This window comes from Neoarius graeffei, chromosome 2, assembly GCF_027579695.1.
Source record: "Neoarius graeffei isolate fNeoGra1 chromosome 2, fNeoGra1.pri, whole genome shotgun sequence".
NCBI classification, from domain to species: Eukaryota; Metazoa; Chordata; class Actinopteri; order Siluriformes; family Ariidae; genus Neoarius; species Neoarius graeffei.
Genome location: NC_083570.1, coordinates 118199925 through 118223154, shown reverse-complemented (window position 1 = coordinate 118223154; position 23230 = coordinate 118199925). Strand labels below are relative to the sequence as shown.

General features: G+C 44.1%; 1 protein-coding gene across 5 annotated transcripts in view; it reads left to right on the top strand.

Annotated features, from left to right (window-relative positions):
- The window catches only part of LOC132882168 (NACHT, LRR and PYD domains-containing protein 12-like), a 547173-nt gene that overhangs the window by 94310 nt on the left and 429633 nt on the right, over positions 1-23230 (top strand). The window contains exons 11-12 of one of the 5 annotated variants that reach the window (XM_060915443.1): positions 13581-13754; positions 20747-20920. The exons of the other annotated variants lie outside the window; for them this stretch is intronic. Of the exons in view, the coding sequence (XP_060771426.1) occupies positions 13581-13754; positions 20747-20920 (348 nt within the window). The remainder of the gene's footprint in view (positions 1-13580; positions 13755-20746; positions 20921-23230) is intronic. 5 annotated transcript variants of the gene reach the window in all.

Genomic DNA, 23230 nt, shown 5'->3' with positions numbered 1-23230 from the left:
TATGGCGGTTGGCCTGAGTCTGGTTGGTTCTGGAGGTCTGTATGAGGGTCTTCCTGACCTTGCTCCAGGTCTTGCGACACCGTCTCACATATTGGTTGACCGAGGGCACCCCCGCGTCCTCCTCCTGGTCCGGGAACAGAGGTGGCTGGAACCCGAATTGGCACTGGAATGGCGACAGCTTGGTGGCCGATGACTGCAGGGTGTTGTGGGCATACTCTGCCCATGGCAGCCAGGTGCTCCACGATGTCGGGTTATCCATAGCCAGGCCTCGCAGGGTGGTTTCCAGGTCCTGGTTGAGCCTCTCCGTCTGACCATTGGACTGTGGGTGAAACCCAGAGGAGAGGCTGGCAGTGGCTCCGATGACCTTGCAGAACCCGTGCCACACTCGGGAGGAGAACTGGGGCCCTCGGTCTGAGACGATGTCCTGTGGAAGACCAAAGACTCGGAAGACATGATTAAACAAAAGTTTCGCAGTTTCAAGAGCAGAGGGGAGTTTGCACAGTGGTATGAAGCGGCAGGCCTTGGAGAATCTGTCAACTAAGACCAAAATGACCGTGTTACCTTGTGACTCAGGGAGACCCGTGATAAAGTCGACTGCCACGTGGGACCAGGGACGCCGGGGAATGGTCAGAGGATGCAGGAGACCCTGGGGACGCTGTCGTGGGTTCTTGGTTCTGGTGCAAACCTCACAGGACAGGACAAATGACCTTACTTCCTTCTCCATGTTAGGCCACCAGAAGCGTCTTTTCAGGAAGTCCAGGGTCCTCCGAGCTCCCGGGTGGGCGGTGAGAGGGGAAGAGTGACCCCACTGGAGAACCTTGGCCCGGGCTTGATGTGGGACGTACAAGAGGCCTGGTGGCCCCGTCCCAGGACCGGGGTCCTGGCGTTGGGCTCGTCGGACAGCCTCCTCAATACCCCAGCAGACAGGGGCCACAATCCGGGACACAGGGATAATAGGCCCGACTTCATTCTCCCTGTTAGTGGCAGAGAACAGTCTGGACAGTGCGTCAGGTTTGGTGTTCTTGGAGCCGGGGCGGTATGAGAGGGTGAAGTCAAACCGACTGAAAAACAGGGCCCACCTAGCCTGTTGAGGGTTCAGTCTCTTGGCTTGCTGGAGGTACTCCAGGTTCTTGTGGTCAGTCCAAACCAGGAATGGATGTTGTGCTCCCTCCAGCCAGTGCCTCCACTCCTCAAGGGCCAGTTTGACCGCTAGCAGTTCTCGATCCCCCACATCGTACCGGGACTCAGCAGGACTCAGGCGGTGGGAGAAGTAAGCGCAGGGGTGCAGCTTTCCTTCCGAACGTTGAGAGAGCACCGCGCCGACACCACTGTCCGAGGCGTCCACCTCCACGATGAATGGTTGGGAGGTGTCCGGGAGAACCAGAATGGGTGCCGTGCAGAAGCGGTCCTTGAGGTCTTTGAACGCCTTTTCTGCCTGAGGAGACCAGCCATAAGATCCACCTGTCCCTTTGGTGAGGTCTGACATGGGTGCTGCCACAGAACTGAAGTTCCTGATGAACTTGCGGTAGAAGTTAGCGAATCCTAAGAACCGCTGAACCTCCTTAACGGACTTGGGAGTAGGCCAGTCCCGGACGGCCAGGGTCTTGGCAGGGTCCATTTGGAGTTGGCCTGTCCATACAATAAATCCCAGAAAGGAGACCTCGGGAACATGAAATTCGCATTTCTGGGCCTTGGCGAACAGATTGTTCTGTAGCAGCCTCTGGAGAACCTGGCGGACATGGTGGCGGTGCTCCTGCACGGTCTTGGAAAAGATAAGGATGTCGTCGAGGTAGACAAAAACGTATAGGTTAATCATGTCCCTTAAGACGTCGTTGATTAGGGCCTGAAAAACAGCTGGTGCGTTGGTGAGTCCGAAGGGCATCACCTGGTATTCGTAGTGCCCAGACGGGGTGTTAAAGGCAGTCTTCCACTCGTCTCCCTGTCGGATACGGATGAGGTGGTATGCGTTCCGTAGGTCCAACTTGGTGAAGACGGTGGCGCCTTGGAGCAGGTCGAAAGCTGTGGACATCAGCGGAAGGGGATATCGGTTGCGCACAGTGATCTTATTCAGGCCCCTGTAATCAATACATGGTCGGAGCCCCCCATCCTTCTTGCCGACAAAGAAGAAGCCGGCACCAGCAGGTGAGGTGGAGGGTCGAATGAACCCAGAGACCAGGGCGTCTTTGAGGTATTCCTCCATAGCCTTGCGTTCTGGCTGAGAGAGGGAAAACAGTCTGCCACGAGGAGGGGTAGTCCCAGGGAGCAAGTCGATGGCACAGTCGTAGGCCCGGTGCGGAGGAAGAACGGCGGCCCTGCTCTTGCTGAATACCTCCTTGAGATCCCAGTACTCTGTGGGAACTTGAGATAACTCGGTGAGATCAGGGGGCTCGGCAGGAGACACAGGAGAGCTAGAGAGCAGACAAGAGGCATGGCATGCAGGGCCCCATTCCACAACCTGGCTTGTTACCCAGTCTATGCGAGGGTTGTGGCAAGTAAGCCAAGGAAGGCCTAGAATAACTGGGAACTCAGGTGAAGGAATCAGGTGCAGGGATATTTCTTCCTTGTGACCTTGAGACTGGAGGAAAACTGGAGAAGTAACTTGGGTGACTCTTCCATCACCTAACGCTTGGCCATCGAGGGCAGACACAGACAGAGGGACTTCAAGAGGTGCAGTAGGTATATTGATGCTTTGGGCGAAGTGAATATCCATAAAGTTCCCAGCCGCCCCTGAGTCTATCAAAGCTTGACAAGAGTGGACAGACTCACCCCAGGAGATGGAGACCGGGATGTAGATTCCTTGGCCAGGGAGTCCGGGAGAGAGGGTAGGCCCCGTCACAACCCTCCCTCGGCTGGACGGGGCGGTCCTTTTCCCAAGAGTTCGGGACATGATGCTCGGAAGTGACCAGGCTTGCCACAGTAGATGCAGCACTTGTCCCTCCTTCTGCGCTCCCTCTCAGATGCGGAGAGGCGAGTACGACCCACTTGCATGGGTTCTGGACAGTCACTGAAGGAGGTAGACGGTCTCCAGGTAGAGGTAGGGAGGCTGGGGGGGCTCAAGGCTTGGTGGCGTTCTCTCATCCTGTTGTCCAGACGAATAGCATGTGAGATGAGGGTTTCGAGGTCACTTGGGCATCCAATAGAGGCCAGACCGTCCTTGATGGGGTCAGACAGACCATGGTGGAAGGCTGACACCAGGGCAGTCTCGTTCCATCCACTTACTGCTGCGAGTGTTCGGAACGAGATGGCGTAATCTGCGACGCTTCCTCCTTGCCGGATGGACATGAGCTTTCGGGCTGCGTCGGTACTGATGTCTGCCTGATCGAAGACCCGAAGCATCTCTTCAGAAAACAGCTGGAAATCAAAGCACTCAGGTCCCTGTCTTTGCCAGATAGCAGTAGCCCAGGCTCGCGCCTTACCAGCTAATAAGGTGATCACAAAGGCAATCTTGCGGCGATCCGTAGTGTAGGTGGTAGGCTGAAGCTCAAAGGTGAGTTGACACTGGGTAAGGAACTCTCGGCACTCACTGTGCTTGCCGTCATACCTCTGTGGTGCAGGAAGGCTGGGTTCGCGAGGTGAAGAAGGCAGCATTGCAGGAGGCACTGGAGCAGGAGTGGGAGCTGGATCAGGAGCAGGAACTGGATCAGGAGATGCAGGCAGAGATGTCAGCTGTGCCAGGGTTTTCCCAATTTGCTGAAGCAGTTCCTCGTGGCGAGCGAGGGCCTCACATTGGCTGGTGAGCGTACGTCCATGAGCGTCCATGGTCGCTCCGAAGCGTGTCAAAGCTGCCATAATTCCCTGAAGGTTGGCCGGGTAGACAGTTGAAGCAGCCTCTGCTGAGTCGGTCATGACGGAGTCTTTCTGTTAGGGTTTTGCTGGGATTCGAACCTGGTTAGTTGGTGTGATAATCCAGCAAACCCCCACTAGGCCACCAGGGGGATGACTCAAATGCAGAGGCGTGAGGCGGAAGTAGAAAAAGAATCAAAAGGTTTATTTAAACTATATACACTATATACAGGGCAAAACAAAAGACAAAAAAAAACCAAAGAGTATAATCCAAAAGAAAAGCAAAGTGCAAAAATTCAAAAGCTAAGAAGATCAAAAAACACAGTACAAAGGAAACTGGAGATAAACATAACAGCACAAAGACTCCGTGACAAGAGGACTGAACTCAGGGGTATAAATAGACAAACTAATTAAGGACACAGGTGAAGATAATTAGGCAATTAACACAAACACAAAACACAGGAACAGTGGCGGCCTCTAGAGGCCAAAATAAACACGACATGAAAAGGAAATAACAGCGGCCTCTAGAGGCCAAAACAGTCCTAGTCCTAACACAAAACAACAAGTGGATAAAACAATATACAAAATAAGAGATCCAAATTCTAAAAATATACAATACAGTCCAAGTGAAAGACAAAAAATCTTTAAAGAATGCTATACTGTAAATCATTATATATACACAACCCGGGGTGGCACGGTGGTGTAGTGGTTAGCGCTGTCGCCTCAGAGCAAGAAGGTCCGGGTTCGAGCCCCGTGGCCGGCGAGGGCCTTTCTGTGCGGAGTTTGCATGTTTTCCCCGTGTCCATGTGGGTTTCCTCCGGGTGCTCTGGTTTCCCCCACAGTCCAAAGACATGCAGGTTAGGTTAACTGGTGACTCTAAATTGACCGTAGGTGTGAATGTGAATGGTTGTCTGTGTCTACGTGTCAGCCCTGTGATGACCTGACGACTTGTCTAGGGTGTACCCCGCCTTTCGCCCGTAGTCAGCTGGGATAGACTCCAGCTTGCCTGTGACCCTGTAGAACAGGATAAAGCGGCTACAGATAATGAGATGAGATACACAACCTGAATTAGCAGGAGAACAGTAGATTGGAGAATTTCTCGACTCTCTTTATCTACCTGCAGCTTGAAAGCAAACAAATCCCCAGGTCCTGACGGTCTCCCTTCAGAGCGGTATAAAGCCCTATGAATTGAATTAATGCCAAGTCTTCTTCGGGCTTGCAATACAACTTTAGTGGATTTAAAAATGCCTCCTGAAGGAGGCAGTCATTTCTCTTAGCCCTAAAGAGGGAAAGGATAAATTAGAATGTGCATCGTTTCGACCCATTTTGGTGTTAAACATTGATTATAAATTATATACAACCATCCTGGCCAAAAGGCTGGAAAAAATCCTCCCTCGGATTATACATAATGACCAGACTGGGTTTGTCTCGCAAAGACAAGCTCAGGATAACATCAGGCGGTCCCTCCACATACTGCATTACATCCAACAAAATCATCTTGAAGCCCTCAGAATTAGCTCGGACGCAGAGAAAGCCTTCGACTCAGTCAGCTGGGTTTTCCTATATAAGGCCCTTAAAAGATTTGGCATACATGGAAATTTCATTCATTACGAGACGCTGGCTGCTCTTTGAACCCCCTACAATATAAGAATGGGTAAATAGAGTAAATGAGATTTACAATATGGAAAGGATCACTTTCTCTCTCCGTCTCAAGAAAACTCTGTTTATTAAGTTATGGACAAAGTGGGTCAAATATGTAAAACCCATATGACCAGACTTTGTGGAGGTGTCAAGTGAATGATTATGGAAAGTTCCTGCAACTTTAACTTTACTGTAGATGCACATATATGTTGAACCCCTTCTTATCTTTCAAATTTGTAATTTTATTTAATCTCCTCTTCTCTAACTTCTCCTGGACTTACCTGTCACTCTCTTTATTCTCCTTTTATGTAAACGCTTAATCTCTCCCAAACTGTATAAAGTTCATCAATACTGAAAATGTATAGAATGCAGAAGAGATGATGCTGTTGGTTTGATGAATTTATGCATTACAATCTGCAATCCCAAAATAAAAAATTTAAATAAAAAAATAAAAAAAACTGCACCTGAGACACAAACTAACTCCCCTCTGTGTGAGCAGCAGGGTTTCAAAGCAGCAGTGACATGGAAAGTGAAAAGGTGGGGAAAAAAAGAATAAAAAAGAGAAAATAACTGAAAATAAATTGCAAATCACATCAACTATTCTTTTGTTGACTTTTTGACATTCTTTCAGTATGTCTTTGTGTATCTGCGATGAACAGGGTTGCCAGATCTGTGTAACAGAAGCAGCCCAGTGAACAAGCAGTATTAAACCCATGCAGTTTAATACTAATAAGGTACATTGGGCGGTGCCAATCTCTGCTTCTTTAGCCCTCGGCCTCTCGCCTATACAGTTAGGGTTACGTTGGGGGTGGCGGGTCCTCTGGTAACTGTGAGAGTTTAACTCTCCACTCGTATCTGTATTGCAGATACAGATAATACCTCACCAGATGTCAGTCGGTGCTATTTTTATGATGGTCTTTGGTATGACTCGATCGTGAGTACAGCTCACAATCTCCCAGTCGAGAGGTAGACACGCAAACCATTAGGCCAACTCATGGTGTTCATTAGATTAATCAGGTGATATTAAATCCTCATAATGTTCTGAAGAATAAAGTTAAAGCAAGACACCCTTTCATTTTCATAAAATCAGTGAAATTTGGTTCCCTCTGAAATTTGGTCATTGTGAGAGATGTTTGTTTCTGTAATATCTCAAAAAAATATCAGGCCATTCTGTGGCTGGGATGTTATTTATTTTGAGGGGATTCCTGAGCAAATAATCAAATCAAGTTTATTTGTACAGCGCTTTTAACAATAAACATTGTCGCAAAGCAGCTTTACAGAATTTGAACGACTTAAAACATGAGCTAATTTTATCCCTAATCTATCCCCAATGAGCAAGCCTGTGGCGACGGTGGCAAGGAAAAACTCCCTCAGACGACATGAGGAAGAAACCTCGAGAGGAACCAGACTCAAAAGGGAACCCATCCTCATTTGGGCAACAACAGACAGCCTGACTATATTAACAGTTTTAACAGGTATAACCCTCAACTGTCCTCATGGGGCCGTCCTTCACAGGAGTGGGGCGATAAAACTCCGACCAGACACAGGGCACCAGGATGGATCAAGCAGGTCCGAGGGGCAGAAGAGGCCAGCATCTCAATCCCAGGATCAACATGTAACTCAGAGGGACAGATTGGGGGGGGGGGAGAGAGAGAGAGAAAGAAAACACGTTGTTAGGTATGCCCTAAAAATGACAAGTATTAAATCTGTGTGGTAGGCTCGCAGAGACAAGAGTCTTTACATCAGGCATAACACACAATGGCATGTTAATATGGTAAAATATATCATGACCTGCTCTGGCTGGATGCTTGATTGGGTGATGGGAGCACACTCCTCAACAATGATGAGATGCAGATGGGACCCTTAGGGCTGGCCAAGACAATTTAGTTACATTTCACCGGGTCTGGGACATGCGACAGAATGTCTGACAGCCGATTCCCTGCAGGCTACGATAGCCAGTCGAGGTCTCCACCGTCTCCACCAAAAGATTTCCTGTTGACTCCATGTAACTCAGAGGGACAGATTTGGGGTGGGGGGGGGAGGGAAAGAAAACACAGGTGGTTAGGTATGCCCAATGTCACCTGAATAAGTAGGAACAGTATACATATTGCACCGAGTACAAGCAGGGACTCCGGCAACTAACTATGGCAGCATAACTAAAAGGAGAGAGCCAGAAGGTAACACAGGCATGAGGGAGCCCCGGGACATAAAGCAGCCAGCCACTACACAATAATGTGCATGAAATCGCTCACTTTGTATAGTCAAGCAGACAGAGGATGTCCGGTGCGCGCATGCACAGATTTTCATTGACCGGGCTCTGACCCAGTTACGTCATTTTGCCACGAGCCGAGGAGCTAATCATAACATTCACATTGGAAGTCCAGTACTCAAGTTGTGACAGAAAATATGACGGAGCCAGTGGATCCTGGTTAGTCAAATGCTGATTAGTCTGTTTCTCCCTCTCATAAATATTGTAATTAGTGAAGAACAAGCTGCAATTATCCCAAATACGTATCTTTTTGAGGCGAACTTGAGCCTGGTCATTCACCTTGTTGAAGTCTGTTTTTCACTGAGCATATTCTCGCCAATATTTGTTAGTCATAACGAAAATGATGTATTGATTTCACAATATAAATATTATTCCTGTGCTTTAGATAGTTTACATATGCAATGGGCTTATCGAATCAGTCTCATGTAAAAAGGGATCAGTCTCATAAATTCATTAAATCAAGTGTCTAATATTTTATAGCTAAACTATTAAAATCAGTGGAATAACTTAGTGGTGATGCTGCTGTAGTTTTAGTGAGTATTGTAGCTCTAATGTAATACGTTTACTCTAGATCTATAACATTCATATAACAACCAAATGGGCAAAGGCAATTAGAATACTTGTCTGGCAGAGGTTGGCACTCAGCGAATGTTGTAACAATAGACAGGACACAGTTTATTCCAAAGGTACCATTTATTGAAATAGCTGACACGAATTAGCAAACTAATACTAATCAGATATAGCAACAATAGCAGCCAAGGAATAATTCAATATAAATGGTGATACAATGTATACAAGTAATAATCAGTAGTGTATAAAGCAATAGTCAGTAAGTAAGTAGAATAATAACCAGCAGTAAACAGGGTGATAACCAGCAGTAAACAGAGTAAGAAATCAGCAGTGAATATGATGATAACCAAGGCACTAATGGTGATCAGAAGTAATGGGCTATATGCAAGTGTTACAGTGTAGGGAACAAATGAGTGTAGGGGTGAGTGAATGTTAAAATGTGAGAGGGAAATCACATGTTTGTGTGTCTGTGTGAGAGTGTGTATGTGAGTGTAGGCGTGTGCATGCATGTGCGCAGCTGCGCACTAATGAGATGAGGAGGAGCTAGGGAGAGAGAACGTGCTCAGGTGCACGACAAGGAGGAGGGGAGTGAGGGAACGAGGCTGTGCGTGGGCGAGAGATAGGTGTTGTATGTGAATGTAGTGTGCGAGCCTTTGTGCTAGGCACTGCCTAAAGGGGGGATGGGCAACAAGGAGAGCACACGAGGGAGAGTAACAAAGGATCTGTAACTTAAGAGCTAGTCTCAAATAGGCCTTAAACTCAAATTTCTACCCAACCCTTAGCTACTCCTGAAATCCCAATGTTGAGGGGTGTAGTGCAACGGAGGGAGTTAAAAAGAGAGAGAGAGAGAGAACGCATACACAATCTAACTAATACGAATAGTAAACAATGCAAATCAAACAACACGCGGTCTAAGACCAACTTTCATGTGAATCAAAATGCATACATTTAAACCATGAACGAATTCAAATAAACAACTTTTCGCATTAACTAGCCACAGCTAAGACTAACAATTGCCCAGATGCCAGCTTTACTTGAGATCGCTCTTGCTTGGCAACTGAAGGTGCATCATCTGTTATCTGAAGACAGCGCAGAACGCAGGTCCAGGGAGAAAACAGTTCTGTTCCTTTTGCTTTTACAGCTCGTCAGCTGAAGATCTTCGGTGTCCCGTCGGTCGTCCGATGATCTGGAAGGAATCTTGCTTGTAGTTCGTCGATGCTGCGAAAGGGAAAAGGGATCCGGTCGCTTTTCCTCTTTTAAAATACTGCGTGGGCTGCAGTAACTAACCGGTTCAGTTATTATTACAACTATACGAAGATCAAATACATTGAACTTTGGCTAAAGGTCTGGTATCAATAGCTCGTTCTTTGTTCTTCTTTAGCACAGATGCAACAACGTCCCTTTCATGCTTGGGGATCCACCACCAGAGAGAAAGAATTTCGATGGCACCGCAGGTTTTAAAGTGTAGTCATGTCATCACTGTATTTGGTATCCGGTATCATCTCTGTATCCAATACCATTACAGTGAGTGTGAGAAGAATAGGTGGAGATAGAACATGGCATCGAGTACAGGGATTGTTGTGTTCAATGCTGTAACAGTGAAAGGGGAGAAGATGGGCCATAAAGTGAAGCAGGGAATTGTGGGTACGATGGCTACGGCCTGGCAGCCCCCTACACATAGAAGGTCCTTTTTGATCATTGTGATGGTGAAGACTGCTGAGTGAAAATGTGTGTCATTAGACTATACACCTATATTGCACAACTTCTGGTGAACAACCTCTCAATTCACTCTCATACTGTGCAGTTTATTTCGTTGAGCAAGACAGTATACAGTTTTTTTTCACTCTGGTAGCGGGGGCATGGCCAAGCACCAGTTTGTGAATGGAGCGTGAGCCCAGTGCTGTGTGTGTGTGTGCACTGAGGAGGGGCAGGGAGTGAGGATCTCTTCCCCTGGCTGAAATCACATCGGTGCAGTGGCACACAGTTTATTTTGAAACTACTGAAAAGTGTGTTTTGTGTTAAGTGACAGTTAAAAAATAAAAACGAAAGTGACCTTGATCCCGCCTGCCTGTTACATTCATCTTTTTGATTTTTATGTTTGCTCATGTTTTTGCCAAACGTAGTGATCAGAAGTAATAGTTTTGGGAATACGAACCCTCCTCTATCTTTGTAATGCCACGAAGACTTTCCGAAACTCGACTTTAGTATAACCTCATGAATTTCCTGTATGACCCACCTGTTTCAGACATGAACCTGAGGAGAGAAAAAAAATCTCTAAAGCTTGATTGAAGGAATCATAGGAGATATATGTATTTTATATAATATATTATTAGTTTGGTCCTGCGTTTCCTTTCCTTCGCAATACAGGGTCTTGTCTTCCGTGTTTCATGCGCACACTCATGTGTTCCATTGTTCTCTCAGGTCGCAAATTTGTATCCCACAATACGTTGTGAACGGGGAAACCCCCCACGTCATGCATGACATAGTATCTAGGTTTAGGTCATGGTGAGGCAAGAAAAAAATGGCGGTGAATTTAGGGACACGGAGCTCCAAACTAATTAATTGTTCTTTTAGGGGAAAAAAGTAATAAAATTGGAAGTCTGTGATTTGGATTCAGTAGCTTTCGGTCCACTAAAAAAATTGGTTGTTGGGCAAAATTATTTTTATGGCCTAAATTTGAGAAATCGGAAAGGGAGACTAGTTTTAGGCGGCACGGTGGTGTAGTGGTTAGCGCTGTCGCCTCACAGCAAGAAGGTCCTGGGTTCGAGCCCCGGGGCCGGCGAGGGCCTTTCTGTGAGGAGTTTGCATGTTCTCCCCGTGTCCGCGTGGGTTTCCTCCGGGTGCTCCGGTTTCCCCCACAGTCCAAAGACATGCAGATTAGGTTAACTGGTGACTCTAAATTGAGCGTAGGTGTGAATGTGAGTGTGAATGGTTGTCTGTGTTTATGTGTCAGCCCTGTGATGACCTGGTGACTTGTCCAGGGTGTACCCCGCCTTTCGCCCGTAGTCAGCTGGGATAGGCTCCAGCTTGCCTGCGACCCTGTAGAAGGATAAAGCGGCTAGAGATAATGAGAGATGAGATGAGACTAGTTTTAATTTTCCACACTCATTGGAGGAGCCAAATTTAATTTGAACTTGCTTTGGTTTAGAGATTCATATTTTTTGCTTTCGATTTACTGGCGGTGGCACGGTGGTGTAGTGGTTAGCGCTGTCGCCTCACAGCAAGAAGGTCCGGGTTCGAGCCCCGTGGCCGGCGAGGGCCTTTCTGTGCGGAGTTTGCATGTTCTCCCTGTGTCCACGTGGGTTTCCTCCGGGTGCTCCGGTTTCCCCCACAGTCCAAAGACATGCAGGTTAGGTTAACTGGTGACTCTAAATTGACCATAGGTGTGAATGGTTCTGTGTGTCAGCCCTGTGATGACCTGGCGACTTGTCCAGGGTGTACCCCGCCTTTCGCCCGTAGTCAGCTGGGATAGACTCCAGCTTGCCTGCGACCCTGTAGAACAGGATAAAGCGGCTACAGAAAATGAGATGAGATTTACTGGCACTCAGCTTGGAACTTTTATTTTGACAGAGCCTTAGGTCACCTGTTCAGGTAGAAGACGGTGCCTTCCGTGTGCTCAGGCGAGTCTCAGTTAGACAATGGAAGATGCTGGAGACCAATAGTTGTGGAATTGATTTATTTAAACCGCTTCAAAGCTATGCTTGAACAATTGTACTTAAAGGGGAACTGAAGTCATTTTTAAACTTGCTTTATTTCTTAATTAACGTGTTATTCAATTACATTTTTGGTTTTAGTAACCTTATATCGTGACTCGTATTGGCAACTAATTGCAATTAAATATTATACTTATCGGCCTATTCGGTTTTTAGCCATGTTGAATGTAGTTCGTTTGGTCCATGGCAGGCGTCGCTTATCTGCACGATCTTCATGAGACTTGTGCAAGACTTCGAAACGTGAAGCGTCAGCCAGGTGTCAGTGCCGCCATTTTGAAAACTGTTTTCCAAATGAATTATTGCACAAAAGAGTTTAAATGACGATTACTGCCTACTTTGTTCAAACTTTCCTGATTGCTATCAAAACAAACAAAACTTCCGGCTTGATTACATCAGCATTCGAAAGAGGGCGTGCGCGTCTTTTGACAACCCCTGTGACCGAAATCGCTCCCTACTCACTATATAGTGCGGACGCCATTTTGTAGTGCTGTCCGAAACCTTAGTGAAGATTATTTACACCCTATATAGTGCACTCAAAGTATCCCACAATGCATCACGAAAAGTAGTGTACAACGATGGTCACTAACCAAAGCAATATATCCCATCATGCATTGTGGTCGCGCTGAAAGAAATCAAATTAAAAGTCTCAAATTTGATTTCTTAAAGGGCAGCAGCAAAGAAGAAAGTATTCAGCCTTGATTTAAAAAACTGAAAGATGCAGGTACTTTGTATTGATTGTGTGAAATGTGCTCAGTATAATATGGATTTATCACAAAAACACATGCGTGTATTTATTATTTTGAAAACCCACCAGCCGACTGATCTGGCACGTTTTAATTGTGTGACAGTAATGACGTAAATATCAGTATGATGTACTCGTGTCCAAAAGCATTTTTGCATTTAACCAATGAGCTCACTATACAGTAATTCCCTATATAGGGAGTAGTGAATGAGTGAGCAATTTCAGACACAGGGAACGTTGGCAGATGTTGGTCACTTTGATTTCTGCTGTACGTTTTACTTCCGTCCTACAATGTCTCGTACAGGTCTCAACGAATCTCGATTGTGGCCATTGCTTTGACATTATGGACTGATATATTGCATAGCATATTTCAAACACTCAAAACTTGCTAAAGCAGTGACAACATAGCTATCAAAAATGTATTCCTATATTTAATAAAATGAATAGAATTTTGAAAAAAAAATTGCCTTCAGGTTCTCCTTTAACTCTGAGATGACTTTGATTTCATGCTTTGGAAGTTCCATCTTTGGAATAACCCTTCTGTGGATCTCTACAAACGATTGGATTTTACACCACTGTGTGCCACCTGCTTGCCTGCCTGCTATCTACCTCTTTCTATCCCAGCTTGCCTGCCTACTTGTCTGCTTGCCTGCCTGACCACCTGCTCTCTTCCTGCCTGCCTGCCCTCTTCCTGCCATCATTGAACATGGGGATGAGTAACAGCCGGACACAGTGTTTGAGATAAGCGCGTAACAACTAAACAGCATCCAAAGTGTTTTGACATTGTTAGACCACTACACTCATCATCTTTAAAGTCAGTATTAAATCTGTTGATGAAGTGTGTGTCATTGTGTCTCTGCAGGTTGTGGCAGTGTGGTGTCTCAGATAAAGGCTGTGCTGCTCTGAGTTCAGCTCTGAGATCAAACCCCTCACACCTGAGAGAACTGGATCTGTCCTGGAATAATCTCAGAGACTCAGGAGTGAAGCGTCTCTCTGCTGTACTGGAGAATTCTCACTGTAAACTGGAGATACTGGGGTAAGATCATCTCTCTGAGAGTCACATGACCTGCTCCTCAGTAAGACACATTCTCTAATAGTGAGACTGAAGCAGAGGTTTTAGCTTCATCATCAGTGTCCTGAGGAGGAAGATTGTTTCTGTTCACTGCACACTGATGATTTGTCAGTCTTTGAGTCAGATGGACGTATGTGAGAAGCTGCAGCACAAAATGGGACTTGATCCAACTGCGATGTGTCTGAACTCACTGTGAAATTTACTACAACACTGTAACGAATCCCACAAACTGCACCTGAGGGTTCCAGTTCCGCCATAGAGAAGATGGCAGCGTAGTTTATGAGCTCCCAGACGGTTTTTGAAATAGCCCCCCAAAACTCTACTTTATCAACTCAAGTGCGTGTTTTGCTTCACGATGGAGAGAGGGGTTACAGCTAGAAGTAGGACAACTACAGTGGTGCTTGAAAGTTTGTGAACCCTTTCCTTTAGAATTTTCTATATTTCTGCATAAATATGACCTCAAACGTCATCAGATTTTCACACAAGTCCTAAAAGTAGATAAGGAGAACCCAGTTAAACAAATGAGACAAAAATATTATACTTGGTCATTTATTTATTGAGGAAAATGATCCAATATTACATATCTGTGAGTGGCAAAAGTATGTGAACCTTTGCTTTCAGTATCTGCTGTGACCCCCCTTGTGCAGTGACAACTGCAACTAAACATTTCCGGTAACTGTTGATCAGTCCTGCACACCGACTTGGAGGAATTTTAGCCCATTCCTCCGTACAGAACAGCTTCAACTCTAGGATGTTGGTGGGTTTCCTCACATGAACTGCTCACTTCAGGTCCTTCCACAACATTTCGATGGGATTAAGGTCAGGACTTTGGCTTGGCCATTCTAAAACATTAACTTTATTCTTCTTTAACCATTCTTTGGTAGAACGACTTGTGTGCTTAGGGTCATTGTCTTGCTGCATGACCCACCTTCTCTTGAGATTCAGTTCATGGACAGATGTCCTGACATTTTCCTTTAGAATTCGCTGGTATAATTCAGAATTCATTGTTCCGTCAATGATGGCAAGCCATCCTGGCCCAGATGCAGCAAAACAGGCCCAAATCATGATGCTACCACCACCGTGTTTCACAGATGGGATAAGGTTCTTATGCTGGGTTGCAGTGTTTTCCTTTCTCCAAACATAACGTGTCTCATTTAAACCAAAAAGTTCTATTTTGGTCTCATCCACAATACATTTTTCCCATAGCCTTCTGGCTTGTCCACGTGACCTTTAGCACACTGCAGACAAGCAGCAATGCTCTTTTTGGAGAGCAGTGGCTTTCTCCTTGCAACCCTGCCATGCACACCATTGTTGTTCAGTGTTCTCCTGATGGTGGACTCATGAACATTAACATTAGCCAATGTGAGAGAGGCCTTCAGTTGCTTAGAAGTTACCCTGGGGTCCTTTGTGACCTTGCCGACTATTACACGCCTTGCTCTTGGAGTGGTCTTTGTTGGTCGACCACTTCTGGGGAGGGTAACAGTGGTTTCGAATTTCCTCCATTTGTACACAATCTGTCTGACTGTGGATTGGTGGAGTCCAAACTCTTTAGAGATGGTTTTGTAACCTTTTCCAGCCTGATGAGCATCAACAACGCTTTTTCTGAGGTCCTCAGAAATCTCCTTTGTTCGTGCCATGATACAAACGTGTGTTGTGAAGATCAGACTTTGATAGATCCCAATTCTTTAAATAAAACAGGGTGCCCACTCACACCTGATTGTCATCCCATTGATTGAAAACACCTGACTCTAATTTCACTTTCAAATTAACTTCTAATCCTAGAGGTTCACATATTTTTGCCACTCACAGATATGTAATATTGGATTATTTTCCTCCATAAATAAATGACCAAGTATAATATTTTTGTCTCATTTGTTTAACTGGGTTCTCTTTATCTACTTTTAGGACTTGTGTGAAAATCTGATGATGTTTTAGGTCATATTTATGCAGAAATATAGAAAATTCTAAAGGGTTCATAAACTTTCAAGCACCCCTGTACAAATATGATGGAAAGCAAGTCCGAAATAAGACAAGACAACCGAAGCCAAAACCCCTTCGGATTGGACCTACATGGTGATGATGGCTCTGAAGCTAGCCTGCAAAGTATCCTCAAAGAAATACGGGAGTTCAGAAGAGACAACCAGGCACAGCTATCAGACATTAAAAAAAGAGTTAGAGAGCAAACGACAGACTAGATGAAGCAGAGGAGAGAATTGAAGAAACAGAGATGGTACTTCAGGCAGCATCAATGTTAATTAAGACGCTAGCACAGCACCAAGCTCATCTGGAGGCTATGCTAATTGACCAGGAGGGTCGAGCACGGAGAGATAACATAAGGATCTATGGGATATCGGAAAATAAAGAGAGCAGCGACATGGCTGGTTTTCTAAACAAATTATTGAAAGACACACTCGATCTCCCCCATGATCAGGACCTCGGAATTGAACAAGCCAATCGAGCTCTGCAACCAAAGCCTAACAATCGGGCTCAACCCGGTCTATTGTGGTTAAATTTGGGAGCTACCGGACAAAAGAAGAGGTCCTCCGGAGAGCATGGCAGAAAAATATAAGTGTTTTGTAATAATGCTCGTTTCTACATTGACCACGACTTCCCATCAGAATTGCTGATGAAACACGGTGAATATGCCGAAGATAAGAAAATGCTGAAAGAAAAGCAAATAATGTTTCAGAGTCCGTATCCTGCAAAGATGCGAATATTCTACAAAGATGGCGATCGGCTGTACCAGGATGGAGCGGAGACAACGAGGGACACGGCTTCACGAGGATTCCCAGTGAAAGTGGCGAGCACCCCTTCCGCCCCAGACCAAGAGGAGATGCAACTCCTGTCAACTTGGCAAGTGGCAGGGAGATGACACGACTGGGGTGGAAATAAGGAACTGGGTGCGGCGGACAGCAGCTTGCTGTCAGATACAAATCCCCATTGGCAATACAAGGAAAAACTTCAGGTATTTAGACACTGTTCAATACCAGCAGGCAGTTAAAAGTTTATAACTTAATGGAGTTACAACAGTGGATAAACATTGCCAGATTATGGGGGGGGGGTTATACTTTATCTAAATTACGTCGATTGCCAGGACATCTTTGGATTGATTTGTAGGACTCCTATATCTACCTTTTGCTCCACTGAAGGAGTCGGGACTCATTAATCAACGTGACATCCACGGTTTAATCTGCAGAAACTTTGGACACAGACATGTGGCAAAATTTGAGGGCCCCACTGATGACGTGACATGGGACTCACTCTCCTGAGGACTTTATGTCCACAAGATCCTACAAGGCTCTTCAGAAACAAGCCTCTACCTTGGAAACGACTGTTCTGCACCGTTCTGGTGATGTTTTGTTCTATGTTTGTTCACTGGGAGAGATTTGTTTAGCGCACTGGTTTGGCATGGTTAAAAGTAGTGAGGAAGAGGGAGGTTATGTTTTGGATTATAGATTTAAACATCTGTGAACAAGCAGGATGTCAAAATTGTTTCGTTTAATGTGAAGGGGATTACAAGTCCAGTCAAGAGAAGCAAAATACTCTCAAAGGAAAATGCTCAAGTGGTGTTCCTACAAGAGACGCATCTCACATCATTAGAACATGAAAAATTAAAGAGAATGGGATATTCAAGGGTTTACCATTCATCCTATAAATCAGGCCGTAGGAGAGGTGTTGCAATTTTAATATCAAAGAATATACGGTACCATTTGAACATCTTTCAGAAGTAACAGATAAGGAAGGGAGGTATATAATCATTTCAGGCAAAGTAGATGGACTTATAATAACATTGTGTAATGTTTATGTACCTCTTGGAAGTCATTTTGCTTTTTATAGAAAGATGTTTGACTTAATGCTACAGGCCACAGGAATTGTTCTATGTGGTGGAGATTGGAATATCCGTCTTGACCCTACAATAGATTCATCTATAGACCAAGCTGCTACATCACTACACAAGAAAATAAATGTCTCAATGTTCGAGCTGGGCATATTAGATCAATGGAGAAATTTTTAGCCTACAGCTCGTGATTACACTTTTTACTCATGTCCCCATGACATATCTTCAAGAATAGATTATTTTTTTGTATTACAGAAAGACCGCCATAGAATACGTAGTTGTGATATTGGGTGTATTGATATTTCTGATCATGCTCCTCTGGCTTGTACTGTTCATATTAGTGATAATCCAGGAAGATCAGAGTGGAGACTAAACACCGGTATTCTAAACAACCCAAAATTTACATCCCAAAGGAGAAAAGAAATTAAAGTGTTTCTGGAAGAAAATGATAGAGGGGAAGTCGACCCGAGTATAGTATGGGATACCCTGAAAGCGGTAGTTAGAGGTAAAATTATATCCTTCTGCGCTCATGGAAAAAAAGCAAGACGATCACGGCTAATGGACCTTAATAAAGAATTAAAAGATCTTGAGACACAACATAAACTGCTACCAAACCAAGCCTGTTGATAAGAATAAAGTAAGTTAGGAATGAAATAAGCATGTTGTATACACAAGACATTGAAAAAAAGATGGCATTTACAAAACAGAAATATCATGAATCCGGCTCAAAATCAGCAAAACTCCTGGCAAGAAAGCTACAAAACAACAAGTGGATAACACAACATACAAAATAAGAGATCCAAATTCTAAAAATATGCAATACGGTCCAAGTGAAATACAAAAAATCTTTAAAGAATGCTATAAATCGTTATATACACAACCTGAATTAGCAGGAGAACAGCAGATTGGTGAATTTCTCAACTCTCTTAATCTACCTGCAGCTTCAGAGGAACACAATCGGATCTTAACAGCAGCAATAACTGAGGCAGAACTTAACAGCGCCATCTCCAGATTGAAAGCAAACAAATCCCCAGGTCCTGATGGTCTCCCTTCAGAGCGGTATAAAGCCCGACAAATTGAATTAATGCCAAGTCTTCTTCGGGCTTGCAATACAACTTTAGTGGATTTAAAAATGCCTCCTGAAGGAGGCAGTCATTTCTGTTCTCCCTAAAGAGGGAAAGGATAAATTAGAATGTGCATCGTTTCGACCCATTTCGGTGTTAAACGTTGATTATAAATTATATACAGCTATCCTGGCCAAAAGGCTGGAAAAAATCCTCCCTCGGATTATACATAATGACCAGACTGGGTTTGTCTCGCAAAGACAAGCTCAGGAGAACATCAGGCGGTCCCTGCACATACTGCATTACATCCAACAAAATCATCTCGAAGCCCTCAGAATTAGCTCGGACGCAGAGAAAGCCTTCAACTCAGTCAGCTGGATTTTCCGATATAAGGCCCTTAAAAGATTTGGCATCCATGAAAATTTCATTCAGGGTGTGTGTACACTTTATGACAAACCATCAGCCCAGATAAAAATAAACGGTTCTCTCTCAGACACTATTATACTACAGCGTGGAACGAGACAGGGCTGTCCACTTTCCCTTTACTTTCTGCACTTTCTATAGAGCCTTTAGCACAGCGGCTGAGACAGACAGAAGATATCAAAGGCATAATCATTAAGGCGGATGATCACAAGGTGGCGCTATATGCTGACGATGTTTTGATATTTTTAACTAGCCCATCTAGTTCATTTGTCAAATTAATGGACCTTTTAGAAAGATTTGGCGAGTTTGCAGGATATAAATTGAACATACAAAAAACTCAGATTCTGACTTTTAAATACATACCTCCTAAACACCTTAAAGAAAAATATCATCTTAATTGGGACCAGAACTCGTTAAAATACTTAAGGATATATAAATATACCAAAAGAAATCACATCAATAACAAAGATAAATTCTGAGCCTCTTTGAACAAAAATGAAAGAAGACGTACAAAAGTGGAACTCGATCTCTTTCCTCAGCCTCAGTCATAGAATAGACAGTGTAAAAATGAATATACTTCCAAGATCTCTCTTTTTATTTCAAGCACTTCCTGCAGAAATTTCCTTAAAATGGTTTTCAGGACTGAATAAAATCATCTCCAGATTCATATGGCAGGGTCAGAAACCCAGGATCAAATTTAAAACACTACAACTTCCAAAGGGGGGAGGGGGGATGGCATTACCTCATTTTAAAGAATATTATTTGGCAGCTCAGGTTAAACCTCTGATCAATATATGTAGCTCGGCATTTCATGCAAGATGGAAAGATCTAGAACTCTCTATTCAGACTGACCCACCGATCCATGCCATATTGGCTCATAATTTGGGAAGATTCAAAAATAATATTGAAAACCCAGGGATCAAAGCGCAATTAAATATTTGGAATACATTAAACTAAGTCTGATAACGACTTCTCCAAAAGCTAATTAGAGTCCGACCCTGTTCTATAAAATACACACAGTCTGATTACTGACCGTCTGATCTTCTCAGGAAAGAGCTGTTCATGTGAACTCTGATTAAAGAGAGATTTTGTAGAGATGTGTGAAGCAGGAAAACGTGACTAAAACAGCGTTTGTAAAGAGTGAGTGTGTGAGACTCGGTCCACAGGAAGATAAATTGTCTCCAAACAGAGCAGATTCAGTGCTGTTGCTCCTCTGCCTAAGATCGAGGCATCCTGCAAAAATCACTCCAAGAGCACAGCATGGAATACTGAAGGAGGAGAAAGAGAAAGCAAAGGAGAGCAGAACAGCTGCAGAAATCTCTAGAACTCACTAAAGTCTCTGTTCATGTGTCCACTGGAAGAAACAACACTGAACAATAAAACTGTTCTAAATTACAAAGAAAGTCTGTTTAACAAAACCAGTGAAAATCATTTCCATCCAACACTAATCAGGTATTCTTCTACAGACTGAACGATTATGGAGAGAGATATTCTCTCTCTCTCTCTCTCTCTCTCTCTCTCTCACACACACACACACACACACACACACACACCTCAAATTTAAAGACACGAAGCGAATCTTGATGATCATAAACTGAGACAGTGAAGTGTGTGTCACTGTGTCTCTGCAGGTTGTGTGATTGTGGTGTCTCAGATGAAGGCTGTGCTGCTCTCGCTTCAGCTCTGAGATCAAACCCCTCACACCTGAGAGCACTGTATCTGTCTGAGAATGAAATCGGAGACCCAGGAGTGAATCTGCTCTCTGCTCTTGAGGATGATGAACATTGCAATCTACAGACACTGAGGTGAGTAATTTAGCTTTTAGTTAAATGTTGGGGGGAAGAAAAATCTTTTAACCTCGTTATCATTTTTGTTTAATTTCCGGTGGAGCGGATCACATGACCAGGCCATGAAATGAAACCAGTTTTAGAAATTTTCACTGTGTTCTATTTAATCAGATGTTTTTTTTTCCTTCTCACAATTACCTTTAATGTTGTTTAGTGTTCATTAAAGTGTTGATTTAAAATGAATCTGAAAACAGAATACAGGGTGTAGCAATAACAGATAAATTTAGTGTTGAGCCATTCCAGGCCTCTCCTCAGTAATAGGCTAGTCAAGTGGAATTGCCAAGGCTATACCAGAGTGTATTTTGGGCTAATTGCAGTGTAGTGATAGTGTTGTTTAACTAACAATCTTGTGTGTCAGTCATACTGTGGACACAGCTAGTAGGGAGTAACTGACTGTATCACCAGTAGCCATTGGTAGAAGCAAATATGGTTGCTGTAGTTAGTTGGCATATTTTGAGAGAGTTATAGTAAACAAGAGCCACAGATTAGAAGCCTCACCTGTGCATTTTCTTATTTTCTCTGTTTGAGCATAGCCTGTCTGTCGTCACCTCGTAGCCACGACATTAGCTTACATTAAAAGGGGTAGACTGAGAAATAGTGCCCATGTCACTAGCTCGTAAGGTGTAGGTCTGTGCCTGAACCAGGGGCGCAGATAGAGGGGGGGACGGGGGGATTCGTCCCACCCAGATTTAAATTCACCTCGTTCGGTCCCCCCCACTTATAGGGAGGAAAAAACGTCTATGCTGTCTTTCTTTGCATAAGGCAAACCTCACGGAAAAATCAAAAGACTAATTACCATTCGGTTTATTGAGGTGCACAGCAGTACATACATAGTTGCAACTGCGCACAGTGCGCAGACTGCACAGGTTGCGAGCTCGAGCTTGGTTGCTATGGTTACCCACAACAAGTTTGACAGGCATATCGGGGACAGCTCCTCCTAGTTCAGGACCCCAACACGGCATGATGAAGGGTGCCAAAAGGCAGAAAACGATTGCATCATTTTTTCAAAAAAAAAAAAACGACTGTAAGTAAACTGTGCCTTACTTTATCATATCACCTTGCAATTTTTTGACAGTCTGTTCAAAGTAATGTCATAGTGAAAGTAAAATTGTACAGAGTAGAGAAGCCTTTCTGGTAGCCTCCTTCTTTTGGTGGTAGCCTGTAGATACAGTGCTCAGAAGGCAGTTTTAATGTTTAATTTGGCATTCCCTGCCATAATTTCAGCGAGCATATTGTTTCATAAGGAAACTTTGCGAAGAGTTGTTGACTGACTGCCGCTCACGCAACACACAGGCATAGTTAGAAAGTCAGGATGCACTGGTTTACACTTTACACACACACACTTAGCCCAGCCTCTCGCTATGTTTAACAGTTGGAACTTAGCGGTTTTAAAACTAGTTTTGCAGTTTTGCAATTTCTGTGCGTGATGATAATGTGTAAACTTTGGATTTCCATAGGCTATGTTAAAATGTTATCATTGTCCTGGCCTGCAGGTAGTTCCTGGTGATGGCAGTGAGGGAGGTGAAATAACATGTATACACACTACCATTCAAAAGATCGGGGTTACCCAGACAATTTTGTGTTTTCCATGAAAAGTCACACTTTTATTTACCGCCATAAGTTGTAAAATGAATAGAAAATATAGTCAAGACATTTTTCTGGCCATTTTGAGCATTTATCGACCCCACAAATGTGATGCTCCAGAAACTCAATCTGCTCAAAGGAAGGTCAGTTTTATAGCTTCTCTAAAGAGCTAAACTGTTTTCAGCTGTGCTAACATGATCGTACAAGGGTTTTCTAATCATCCATTAGCCTTCTGAGGCAATGAGCAAACACATTGTACCATTAGAACACTGGAGTGATAGTTGCTGGAAATGGGCCTCTATACACCTATGGAGATATTGCACCAAAAACCAGACATTTGCAGCTAGAATAGTCATTTACCACATTAGCAATGTATAGAGTGTATTTCTGATTAGTTTAAAGTCATCTTCATTGAAAAGAACAGTGCTTTTCTTTCAAAAATAAGGACATTTCAAAGTGACCCCAAACTTTTGAACGGTAGTGTGTGTGTGTGTGTGTGTGTGTGTATATATATATATATACACACACACACACACACACACACACACACATATATATATATATATATAAGAGCTGACCACAGCAACCTCCCAGAACAAGAACCAGTAACCATCTCAATGGCAGACGTCCAAGAAAGAGTGTCAAAGATGAAGAGCTGGACAGCACCAGGCCCCGATATGATCC